This window comes from Botryllus schlosseri, chromosome 5 (genome assembly GCF_051294905.1).
Source record: "Botryllus schlosseri isolate E-star chromosome 5, Bs_hap1, whole genome shotgun sequence".
Lineage (NCBI taxonomy): Eukaryota > Metazoa > Chordata > Ascidiacea > Stolidobranchia > Styelidae > Botryllus > Botryllus schlosseri.
Genome location: NC_137240.1, coordinates 19,921,296 through 19,934,624, shown reverse-complemented (window position 1 = coordinate 19,934,624; position 13,329 = coordinate 19,921,296). Strand labels below are relative to the sequence as shown.

The 13,329-nt window shown below is 40.5% G+C and overlaps 1 protein-coding gene across 2 annotated transcripts; it reads right to left on the bottom strand.

Moving 5' to 3' along the window:
- Nucleotides 1–3,556: 3,556 nt before the first annotated feature.
- Nucleotides 3,557–12,787, bottom strand: LOC145439342 (microfibril-associated glycoprotein 4-like). 2 transcript variants are annotated; one of them, XM_080316846.1, is made up of 7 exons: nucleotides 12,551–12,771; nucleotides 11,043–11,289; nucleotides 7,748–7,834; nucleotides 7,527–7,675; nucleotides 7,198–7,294; nucleotides 5,419–5,518; nucleotides 3,557–4,218 (listed from the first exon to the last, which is right to left on the bottom strand). In XM_080316846.1, exons 1-7 carry the CDS (start codon nucleotides 12,740–12,742, stop codon nucleotides 3,894–3,896), a joined length of 1,197 nt encoding a protein of 398 aa, XP_080172972.1. In that variant the 5' UTR covers nucleotides 12,743–12,771; the 3' UTR covers nucleotides 3,557–3,893. The 2 variants fall into 2 exon arrangements, with proteins under 2 accessions (XP_080172972.1, XP_080172973.1); XM_080316847.1 differs by lacking the exon at nucleotides 7,748–7,834 and having other exon boundaries at nucleotides 12,551–12,787.
- Nucleotides 12,788–13,329: the final 542 nt, after the last annotated feature.

Below are 13,329 nucleotides of genomic sequence, written 5' to 3'. Positions count from 1 at the left end.
GGGGCGCTATCGCCTACGTTGGGAACCACTGGTTTACACAATGTTCTGCGGCGTGCAGTTTTATATTTAAATTAAAAGCAGTGAACTACATTGTGAACACATGATGCTTAGTGAATGCGGTAATATTATAGATTGCGTCCCTGACTCTGCGGGGCTTGGTAAAACAACTTGTTCGCCGTTCGGTAAACTCGTTAGTCTCATAACTGTTGCATAATCTGACCATGATTGATGACACTCTCGAAAGTTTTATATGTCAATATCTGCCTCAAGCCTAGGTGCTTTATTCGGGGACACGTGACTGTGTGTTCTCTCCAAATGTTCTGAGCTAAGCTTAAGTTGCCCAGAAAGAGTTGCAATGACATCTTTGAGATCAGTTTATATGCGTTGCAAAGCTGCTTTGTGGTGATCTTCCTATCTCTTCATTTCATCTTCTCTTTGTTTTTCGCGTTTCTCCGATTCTACAATCAAGTGTTCAAGCAGTTGCTCCATTACCTCCATCTGTTTTCCTCTCGCCGTAGCCATCTATGGTGCTTTGTGTGTTCATTCTTTCAGATATGTCCTGCCGACAACGCCATGTATGATAACGCCATGTAATATTCTAACTTAGGAATTTATTCAAGCGAACAGAACAAAAGGTCCCGACGTGCATGGCAACAGAAAACGAATAAATATCGTCGTTTACTCGACCCAGTACAACAACATTCAGTATAATTGTAATCAAGTAACGATAATTTCCAATCACGATACATATCAGGATGATTATGGCATTTGATCATTCCAGACAATTCATTTTGTGAAGTGAGCATGTACTTCGCAGCATTGTGGCATACTGTGGCCTGAGTCGTCGCACATGCACATGTACATGCACAATTGCACATTAATATATCACTTCACTGAAATGTAGGGTTGGTTGGAATTGGGGATATGCGTTACGTCATACGTTCGCGCTCGCGTTCATACGAACCTGAACCTTTCATTGGTTCGCACCATCCCTAGAAATTATCATGGATACGGACAGTTTGAGAGAATCCCATCGTACATGGTTCGACAATACTCGGGAACCGCGTGTCTCACACCCATGCTCTAGTCCAGGGGTTCTTAAACGGGTGCCCGTGGACCCCTTGGGGGTACGTAGCACCGAAGCAGGGGGTACGAGATGCATTAAGGACAGATCGAATTCCTCTGACTTCACAACCAAAGTATTTCCAAATGCAGGTCTGAAACCGTCATCGCTTTCATCGCAGTGGTAGCCGACCAAAGCAAAATTGGAAATTCATTTTAGCTAGCATCATATCGAGTGCCATGTCTGTTTTCCAAAGAAAATGAGCCGCATACAGTTGCCGAAGAGTTATTGAAACCATTTGCAATGAACATGACAAAAACAGAATTCGATTTTGAAGTAGAAAAATAGGCTGTTCATCAGTGCCATTGTCAAATGACATCATTCCTGCCTGGATCAGTGATATTAGCACCGATATTTTGCCACAGGTGGTCGATGATATTATATCCAGTCCTATCAAAGTGAGTCGTAAGTTGGATGAGTAAACAGACGTCAGTTTCTGCAGTCAGTTAGTAGTATTTGCGAGATATGTGAAAGCGGAAGAAGTAGTGAAAGAATTGACATTTTGTAAACCATTGAAAACAACCACGAAGGCAATTGACGTATTCAATATTGATCATGATATGACTGTTAACATGTGCGGTTCACTCTGCACGTTTGGAGCACTTACCTGCCATGCTTGGAAACAAATCAGGCTTCACTGCCCTCGTGAAAAATAGGTGCCTGACATCACACTGACACAGTCTAAGCTACATCCACATGCATATGCCAAAAATAACACGGCCTGCCTATAGCGCAATATTTCAGTACGTTACGTTTATCGGATTGTATTTCAACGATCGAAGCGGCAGATTAATTTGTGTCTTCACTTAACTGCACTGACCTTGTGGGTAATAAAGCCAATTTTCATATTTCTTGGCGATTTGCGGGGGTTTCGGTGCTCTGACATTATTAATATTTGAATTAGTGGAATCAAGGCGATTATAGCATTCTATTGTTACCCGTTACTGAACATTGTAAGCTCGGGTCGACACTCCGTACGAGTGATCCTTGGTGCTGCGACATCATTAAAACAAATTTACGTCATTACACTTACATAGTTGAATACGTTTTCCAAACTGAACGCATCCGGACTCTGCAAATTGACTACATGTAATTAAACGTCGAGACAAATTGGTAATATTCGTATGTAAATTGAAACTTATTAAACATTGGGATCACATATAAATGCTGGTTACATTTTTGACTTGACTTGAGTCAAAATGTGCAATAAATCGGTATTACTTGTGACTCGAAGGTAGTGACTTGATCCCATTACTCTCTGGTAATAGGAAAAAACGCATAAACCTTTCTCGTAGCATTCTAGCGCGTTCCTGCAATCTACATGGTGATTGGGATATTGGAGAGAAGTCAAAAAGGAAGTTTTTGTTATGAAAGCTGTGCGTATGTCTCGTCGTACTTGCATTTTAATGCCAGGGCAGTCAGTCCAGCGATACCATCCTCCATACGACTCGTAAATTTATGAAGAATCATTTGAAATTAATCATTTGAAGGCTGGAAAATTTGAGCAAGGGGACTTTACACTGAAATTTCCTCGCGGTTCAATTTCCTATTTTTTGATGACGTCGTGGGCCTCAGCATGACTAATAAGGGACATTCGAAGCCTTTCCGAGTGGGGAAGTACGCCTTATTTGACGGGACCTTGCAGAATGATATTCCACGCCATCGTAAAAATGCATTTCACTATAATAATTGATCATGAAATTGTAATTATAGTTGATACCGCAAAACTATATCCAATGCACTTCTGTCTGACTTTACTGGATACTCTTTTGAACGGCATATGACATATATTCCTGCCGAAATACTGGATTACTCCGGCATTAACTTTCAACAACATATGATCGAAATTATTTCAGCTGCTGTTAGCCGTGTTCTGTCATTGTAGGCGTCACCAGAAGGCAAGCGACGCCTTTGTCTTTCCTATTTTCGTCATGTACATTGTGATGGCAGAAGTTACACTCACCTCATTTATTAGTATAATTTCACAATACGAATTTGTGTTTTGCGGAAATATTGCGATGAATAACACTTGCCTGTCACTAAATCGCGCTACCTCTAAAAAACCAGTGCCTAATCACTGTTTGTACCAACTGGGATCTGAGGCCACTTTGACGGGCCAGTATCCCAGGCACAAGTATGGTGGCGATAAGGGTAAGCGGCCGCAGACGACCCGTTTTCAAAGCCTAGTTGTGCCAGCCGCATGCACCTTCAAGAAGAAAAAATGAAGGAGAAATGCGAGAAAACCGACGGGGAATCTGCTATGACACAGAGGACCCAATACGGGGGGAGGTTTACTGCGGTTCCTCCGGACCCCTAAAAAAAATCCACGATATTCCAAATAGCTCTGTGGCCCACTTCAAACTGTTCATGTGGCCCAACAGTGGGCCATGACTCGCGGGTTGAAAACCCCTGCATCAGACAAAATACACCAAGTGCTCAAAAAGTAATTTTACTACAAAATATGTTGGCGTGGAAACGAAAGATGTCACAAAATATAATCAGGTCATTAGTTGATGCAAGTGCGCCAAACCTGCGCGAGGACACCGAAAAAAATTAAACGTCTTCGTTACTGACAAACTATGAAAATTACCGCATGCATGTTATATTAATATGCAAAATTATACATACTATTACATTGGAGGAAAGTTTCCTACAAATTACGGAATAACCCAATTGCATTTCCTTTATCCAAGATTGTGCTCATTCAAGATAATAACGATGTTGAAGGCGATGGAGTCACAACACTGTAAATGTTCGCTGGTTGATATATCTACACTATCGGTTTAATTTTCATTTCAACAAATTTGAGTGAGTATTTGAGCCCCTTCCATGTGTGCCAGTTCACGCCATCGGCATATGAAGCGTGAGGTCCCCCTTTGTGGTAGATTCCGTTTAAATTGGAATAGTGACAATGTTCGTACCACCACGCGCCCTTGTAGGTATTTGCGCAGTCACCGTTAGCCCAACTGTCGAGGTCGCGATCCTTCGTGGAAAATTTCTGCCCGTTTTGTATAGCTAAAGAATCGCCCGCAGTTCCAGAGTATCCGGTCACCATCAGAGTGTAATCATTGTCATCTCCGTCGATATCGAATCGCCTTAAACAAGTAGGAAGTTATATATTTCAAGTAACCAAATTCAAATTCACAAACTCAGAGAAGAATCGTATTTTAAAGTATGAATAACATCAACCCTTTGCACACTTCAAATTTCTTACTCCTACATACTGATGCCGATTATCTCATTCATAGTAATCTCACCTTATTGTTACAGTTACTATATACATTTGTTTTGCAACTGAGTGGTTTACACCCCTTATATAGAGCTATTACAACCCAGTTAATATTCCATCGTTTCAGACAATGTCTTAATGTCACGTATGGGCTACACCTTCATCGGATATGTATTATTTTGCACTTGATTCGTACCAAGTTGATCAGTGCCTGCGTCTGAGCACCTGCAATATGTGGCGTATGATTACTTCTCACTATGTTGAACATACCCGCACTACACTCCACTTCTATCGTAAAAATGATCCAAAACTATGTTCCAATGTACGAAATTTGAAGTGTCAAAAAGCTAGTAGTTTTGCTTCACATGCTGATGAGTATTCGAAATAGTATACTCTAAAAGCATATCCGCATAAGTAGGTAGAGCAAATATTCACCTCCGGCAAAAATCAGTATCGGTTAGTTGTTCTGAAACTTATTTGAATTATCACCTACTTATCAGAGTTAACGTACCTTTACCCCTCAAAAACCACAGGTCATCAGCAGCGAAGTACTTCTGAACTACTCAAGTAGGTTTTATCTACTCTCGTTACGTACTCAGGTACCATTATACTTGTATACTGCTGGTACTGCAACAGTGTTTTACACTGAAATATTTACCTTTGCATACTGACCTTTGTCAAGTGGAAAGTAGTTATTGGAAACATTTGCATCTCTTTTATGACTTAATGAATCAATCAGCAAGAGGGCTCGGAGAGGCCCAAATAGGCCATTTATAGTGAAGATAGGTATTGGCATGCTGCAGCCCACAGTCTGTTTCGATTCAGCCCGCGAGCGAAAATCGGGCTTGGATCGGAGTCGGATTGTATATCCGGTCGGATTTTCTCAATTTTAACCGGAGCCGGATTGCAGCCTGGTCAGCCCTTTTTCTAATACGGCCGCAGACGAATCATTGAACAGTTCATGGAAATGAACCGCATGCTAAGTATAAGTTGACATGAATACTTCAGGTTTGAGGATTACGCGTTAAGTAAAAAGAGTAACTTCATCGACTCGTTTGTTACTTACGAATATTCCGCAAATTTTTTCACCCCATCCCAATCTTCCATGTCGATTCGTAATTTGAAATTATCCGACGATTGCAATATGTTGTAAATGTTTTGCAGGCCTGTATTTTAAAATAAATTAGCCCGCGTAGTATATCTTACCTTTATCTTTCAAGACTACCACATATTTCCTTACTGTGGTTGCAATTGGATAATAAAAATGAACAATATGATTTAATTCCAGTTCAGGCTGGTCAAGTACTTTACATGTAACGTGTGACAGGTTCGCGGCGTAAAGCTATTAAACACAGTCTCTGATGATGCTTAAGTAGGCCTATAAGTAAAATTATTACTTAAAATATATACACGGTTGAGTCTAACTCGAAGTCCCGATGCTCAAGACATGTCATGTCTACTTGACTATAAAAGCCCAAAAGTTATGCTCATGAAAACCGCTCAATTAAGGCGTCGTAGAGATTGTTATCCAAGAGGTACAATATTCCCAGTCATTATGAAATAAATCCAAGCAGTAACGCAAAATTATAACAGCTCACAAACTCCTGATGCAGAAATCGGATTTGAGTTAAACATAATTATGAGCGAGCAGTACTATTAGACAAAACCGAAAAAAAGATCTTCGTTAATAATTGTCGTCACTTTGACATGGCATTTTATATAGGGATATACGAAGGGATATACGAGCAAGAATACATATGTTTCAGGGTTACTTTCAAGTTAGTCGACCTTTTCTAAAAAATCTGTTGTAGGCCCCTCATTTCTGGGTAATGTTTCAAAATTAGTGATATTGAGTATATAGGAGAGCAATGGTGTAACAATTTCTGTATACAAGTAGCCTGCAAGGTTGACATGCCGATATTTAAAATATTCACACTTGATAAGGGAAGGCTATAGAGGCGCGATTGGAATATGTCAATGACGGGTAACAATTGGAATAGAACTCGATTCTCGTCTCCGAACATGCTACTGCGCACGTTCCCGGACAACCACGTATCGGGTAACCGAGACCAGTCAACCAGCATCGTACAGGATATTTAGAGCGCCATTATCCAGAACAAGAGTCGGCAACCCCTGTCACGCGTGCCACTCGGCTTTGCTGTGCGACTATTGGCTTTGGTACCGAACACAGTGGACTTGGAAACAACTAACGCAGCCAGATAATATCGATATTTTAGCGACTAGTCTAGTGCGGTAGAGACCAAAACTTATACCCTTCGCGAGCAAACTTTGAGAAAAACTGGCCTAACAGATGCCTTTGCCAGCTTCAGATAAGTGGGTGGTGGAAATTCCTTTAAGCGCTAAATATGACAATGACAAAACTATAAATGTTTGGCACGGCAACTCGATAATATTTTGAAATAGACAAATTTTGTTACACCGCAACATAAAGTTTTCGGACCCCTACTCTAGAATCAGTAACAGTTCCGGCGATGCTATAGCTTCAATTTTGTTTTACATTTTTGTAATTTTGTCGTCATGTTAAGATAGCTTTATCAAATATGCTAAGCTTACTATAACATTCTGTTATATAAGAAAAATTTTCACTGTGTATAGAACTTTTCTAGCTTCGTTTGCGAACACGAACGTGAACAACACATTTTCACCATCTCTAATTAAAAGCTCCTCTAGCTAAGCGGTAAACAAAGCGGTAGTTATTGGATGAATTTTATATGGATAGTTTCCATCTATAATGTTAACCGAAAAAGCATTTTGTGATCCGTGGGTCCCTGCAACTTTTCCTTAAATTTGGGGTTCGGTGCATGACGGTTATGGCGCTTCTCACCTATCCAATGTTCCCCATCAACGTTGCCGAAGCCTCGGATATATTCGGCACGATTTCGGAAAAAATCAACGCTTCCATCCATTCGTCTTTGAATAACCTAGAATAACTATCGATATAGCCAATAGCATCATCTCGTAATACGCAGAGTGTTTGTAAAATACTGTGCGGGTCGTCTAATATAGACTACTATGGACATTTACACCAGAACACTCTCGGACGAATAACTTCCTCTGCTCCTCTTAGAAGGCTGTGGATGGTATCAATGGAGATATAATAATTTGAACACAGCGATTATGAAAGCCTAATGTGAAGTGGATATATTTACTTACTGTCCAGCCTCCGCCCTCCGTACTAATATCGCAGTATACATCGATTGGTTGCCCAGAAACATAAATTTCAAATACCCCTCCACTTTCGGAACCGGATTTGTAGCTATGAGCATTGACTTTACTGCAATCTACCTTGTGTGCGTTCACATCTGAAAATAACCAAGACATGAGGGGTTTATATTAAGTTCAGTAACATCTTTTTTGTTTTAAATTCCCCATACCTTTTTTCAAAATTTCAATTTCTTTTTTATTGCTATCGACAATACTCTTCAGTCCAGAGAAGGTTTGCTTCAGGATTGACGAGAAATCTAAAAATTGCGAGCGATATGTTGAAACAAATGTGACACAAATATTTAAGCATCCTGATGTCTTGAAACTGCTGGTGTCGCAGTTATGATAAAGTTTACAAAAGTCCCGTATATATACTATCTAGTCATATGATCCTGTTTTTCAAGTTAAATTCCATGCCTTTTAGAAAAAGTATCAGTCTGTATAACATAATTCATTGTCGACCCAACTCTATATTCCAAGTGTCAGGATGGTAGAACAGTGCTTCTTGCCGGTGTTCGATGTAACACTAGGGGCTCCATGAGGCAATCTAGGGGGATCTGTGGAGGTCACGACACACATTTAACTCGTACATATGATATGTTATGACGCGCACGCCTTGCCACCATTTGTTTTACGCATTTCGGCCCGATCCGTAGTACAATTGTGACTGCCGTGGTTGTACGGGTTGTGCTATATACCGTACGCAGGGGAAACTGGGGTTCGAAATCGAATCCCAGTCTTTCTGAAATTAAAATTATATCTCCAATACATATAAGCTCATTTGTAAGCATGAGCAATTGTTATCGCGCTTGCGTTTCGACCGACCGACCGACCGACCGACCGACTGCACAATGTGAAGCCTCGCATTTCTGAACTGGTATCTGACAGGGAACAGCTGATTTGCAATGAATATTTGTTTAAATGTTTTCGTTTTGTGTGGAAATCCTATTTTAATGGTTTTGTTCCTTTAACAGTCTGTTGCTGCACAGTTCATTTTGTGCAGCAGTAATCTATAGTAAAATAATAGATGTGTGTAGTGGTGGATTTTTTTTAACTCAGCGGAAATTTGGTGTTCCGCGAAGGCTTGCAGATTGACTTAAGTGTTAAGCAGGTTCGTAAAGGTTCAGAACCGCGCATATTTACGGAGCCATCCTTTCGCTTGAATCCGCTGGATCGTTTCGACGCATTTGATGGATTACACTGGGCAACAATTTTAAACGAAATATTTGTCGACTTTGATTTTGCACTTGATTTAGTTAGGCTAATTTGGGCGTGCTGATTCTAAAAATGCAGCTGCTGTTTTTTTTTATCACGTCAAGTTTTTTCGCTACGACATACGCCCGAAATATGTAAATTTTCACGAATTTAGCCATACTACTTTTCCATACCACATAGAAATCAACACTTTTATCATATACTAAGATATATAGCCAATGGCTCAATTGAATTATTGAGAAAAAAAGGTCCTGGTATCGATCTGGGCCGATGCTGTCTCCTATTTTTGGTTAGAAGATGCAATCTGCAGAAGATATTTCAGACACATATTTGATGCAAACTGCAGGATTATGGAAAGAAAAATAAACATTGCATTTACAATCAGCTATAGGTCCAATGCGCTATTCAGCTTTTCCAGTGTAACTTGAAACTTCTCTATGCTCGATAATTGGATCAAGATAAAGATCATAGGGAGAACAAGCCTACTGATGAAGATTTTGAATTCGAAGATGATTCAGAACGTAGAGTAGTCCATCAACACAAGTTAAATGATGTTACATAGGCTTCGGAACTTGAAATAGAAATATTCGGAACATTTAGCATCCATGCGAATTGAGAAAAGATTACTCGGCAAGAGAGAGAAGATATCTCACTTTCGATCATTAGAGATGGCGTTTTTATCGGAGGGTAACTTTCGGTAGCTTTGTGTATTGCCGTGATACTGGCATCGTCATGATAGGGTGTTGTTACCATGGGTTGCTAGAGGAGTTAGGAATCCTGAATTAAAACTCAAGTGAATGGCAAATGTCTATTGGTAGCTCGAAAAGGATCCCAAATCACAATGGCAACGTCTTAGGTGCAGCAACAATCGGACACTCAGTTAGTCTTCGTGAATAATACAGAAACGTTGAATTGTTGCAATATCACAAGCACGATTGGATCATATATGTCAGCTTTGAAACCTTGTGTTTCTTAGCGGCCAGAAAATAAGGATGTACATGCACATTGCACATGTAACCCAGATACACATGTGCCACTATCATATGTTTATGTGGGACAGAAGACATTTAAAAAGAGCTTAAATATCGAAGTACTATCCCGGAAAACCTTGACATAGTCAGAGATGGGCTGGAAATACCAGAGCAGGTTGAAGCATATATGTATACATATGTTAGCTGACTACTGCTCCAGCATTAAACGAAACAAGCCACAGAATTATGAGGTATTAGCGTAAATTTGGACCCAGAAACTCGCAGTTTATTTATCCTGCAGAAGCAATATCAGTTTATATCAACCAAATAAAGCAGTGCAAATGTTTAGTGAAAGTCTATTGATATACTTTCGGCTGCTTGTGGTTTTTGAAACGTTTTAAACAATAAATACAAAATATCAAAAGTAGTGCTTTTATGTGGATGATGATACAATGTGGTGGGTGCCTAACTCAAAACCTTAACGTGATGGAGAAAAACGGAAGCCATTTTTGAATTCAGCACTTAAAAGTTAGTCGAAATCTATTGTCTGATCGAAGTCAACAAAAATTGTGCTTACCAGTGTTATATATGTCAGCACCTCGCCGTAGTAATATGACCATGGTAGCGAAACGGCTTAGACCTTCGCGACCAGTCCTAAGCAATTTCTCGCGTCACTTGCTAACACAAGTAACCAGGGAAGGCGCATCATAGGTACAAGTTACATACCCGTGACAACAAAAAGATTTTAGACAAGTTTAAAAACACTGTGCTCCTCATCGTTAACCCCACTGCCATAGCAGTGTCTCAAAAAGCCCAGTTTATTGGTGAGCCGAGCCATTAAGAAGTCGGCACTAAAGAACAAGTGCGGATGCATGAAAGAAAGAGAGACTTAAGTTGGGAGCGCGCGAATGTGGAAGTCGTCCGGCAGGAATACGAAAGCAAAGATCCTGAGCATTACTAATATCATTGTTGTGGTGTACATGACCTTAATAGGCGATAAACACCACTGTTGTATGTGTTAAATAAACAAACAAACGAACCGGTGACAGCAAAAAGATTTTAGACAAGATCAAAAACACATCGGAGCATTATTTGACCACTTGAGGTCGGGCGGTCCATTTGACAGACTTTAACTCTGCTTGCTAGTTCAATTGAATATTTTCAGATGCCACACTTCGCCCGGAAGCTGAGAGTTTAACCCCACATGCTGTGATTTGTTTGTTTCCACAATGACCACGACGCCGATATGCCAAACTTTGATGGCTACCTTCAAACTTACCGTCAATTGCTTTTAGAAACTTGTCATAATCAATCTCATCCGGATTCATGTTTCCATCTATCCCTGCCTTGCATACACAGGATGGCACAGATTCTGTGTCTCCGCTCACGCATAGCTGATGTAGCTTTGCGATGTTGTCGCACGATCCCGGTACGCCTTGAGAGGAGACGATGGTCATCCCGCTCAAATCAATGGCGATCATCAAGAATATTGCTTTGCTGTTGATCGCCATTATAACAACAATTATCTGAGAATGCGAATGATACACATCATACATACTGGAAGCAGACATGGGGTAATCGCGATTAGTAATCGTAATCCATTATGACGATTACAGCATTTTCAAGTAATCGTAATCGCAATCGATTACATTCGAAAAAATTCCGAAGTAATCGTAATCGTAATCAACTACTTCCCACATGTAATCGATTTCTTTGTGAGAAAACGATTACTTTTGATTTGTGCAAGGACTATGACATAAACTGAACATTCGTGAAGGAAGAGATATGATATCAGGTTAGTGATAGCACAAACGTCTGATTTTCAAACGCCACTGCTCCTTATTACGTCAGAAGTATTGGCTTTGCTCGTCATTGCGTAAGAAGTATCTACACATAGTAAATGGATATTCGATGTACGTACATTGTAGTGTGGTTGTAAGAACACCAGCCGTGCTGTATATCAGGTTATCAACACACTACAGACGCCACTACCTCGCAGTAGGATAATACACACCACTCTGCCTAGTTTCAAATAGTAACTTATGTATTGGTGTTAGGTTATGCTTAGTTATGCTTAATTAGGCACAGTTTGACCATTGCTGCTTGGCGAGCAGTAGGCCTATGTAGTACACCGGACAAAGATTTGAAATTTTGTTCTCGTCAAATAACACATTACGGTTTCCACAACGAGGCATTGAAAATCAATAGCCGCTGATATATATCATAGCCGAGTCGTTCCTTGCCGTTTCTCGTAACGGCAACTTGCAGTATCTGTATTAATTAGTTGGAGGCAGAATTTGTATTGTACCTAAAATCAGGTCCAAAACACCAAAACAGCGATTCGTCCCCCACTCCAAATATTGGTCTTGGGCCCCCATAAGGTGGTCAATTTTCAGGTTGAAGACTAAATTTCGTCAACAGTATTGCTGATTGCATTATATTACTATTCATTTTTATCCCGCTCTCAGCGCCCGATGGTCAGATTTACCTGTAGAGCTGGGGGCACGTAATTCACAATTATAACATCTAGCATGTGGATATAATTACTTTATTGTATGGTATTAAGTCGTGGCCTTCGGTATGCAATGTATTCAAAAGATATTGCAGTCGCCCAAACGTAGCAGACTAGAAGAAAAACTTTCGTGTGACGCACCCACAAATTGTCCATTGTCATGTCTTTATTCCTCTATGGGTGCCCCGGGTGGCATTTGCACTGTGTGCTCAGACTGGAAGGACAGGACTTTAAGTAACGCCTACTCAGAGCGGCTGTTGACAATGGACACATACCCTAAGTTTCGGCCAAGGTCTTTCTTTAGTAGCACACTTCGTGAAGTCGCATGCTGCTCGAAACTGCATATGTCTTTTGGTGTGCCGTGGCGCGGTAATGACCGGCACTGAAATGCCTGTTCCAGTGGTTCTCCACCCTCTAATCTTCGCGGACTCCTTTTGGACAACCAGGGAACCCCACGGACTCCCCATAAGTTTAAGTTCAAATTCAGCTCAATTATCGTGCAGCCGTCGTCTATCATGTGCTAAAATTAATTGTAGGCTAGTGATAAACAGTAGCCAAATGACTTTTATTGAAAATAACGTCATACAATATGTAAAAAATGGGTGAGACAAAGCGTGAGTGATTCGTTTCTGAATCGCGTATCAGGCTTCGAGTCGAGCATTCAAGTATCAGTCATTAGGACGTAGGAAGTATTAAAGACGTGGAAAGTTTCAAATATGTACCCTATATATTCCACCACAAGAATATAATAGCAGTTGTATACCACAGAAAGGTAATTAGTAGCTTTGTACACGCTTCGTACGCTGCGTTACGACCAATCGAGGCTTCAAGGCTGCCACAGTAGAAAAAATACTGTCCAAACTATAATTTTCGTCGAAAAATTAACACTTCGGGCCATGGAGCGTATAAATTCAGTATTCGGAAATATCTTTCATTACTCGCCTCGAATCATTGTGCCCAGCCCTAGTCGTACGTTGGAAATCCGCGCCTTCGATTTGTTATGAACGAGTGCCGAAAATTCATTCCCACAAATACAGGTGGTGGCGGATGGAAT

What these genes read in the sequence shown, in the direction of transcription:
- LOC145439342 (XM_080316846.1), bottom strand. Translation starts at nt 12,742, where the DNA reads ATGGGGAGTCCGTGGGGTTCCCTGGTTGTCCAAAAGGAGTCCGCGAAG. An exon ending in GACCTTGGCCGAAACTTAGG is followed by an intron (nt 11,290 to 12,550) that starts GTATGTGTCCAT and finishes TCGCATTCTCAG; the next exon opens with ATAATTGTTGTTATAATGGC. An exon ending in TGATGGGGAACATTGGATAG is followed by an intron (nt 5,519 to 7,197) that starts GTGAGAAGCGCC and finishes TTTAAAATACAG; the next exon opens with GCCTGCAAAACATTTACAAC.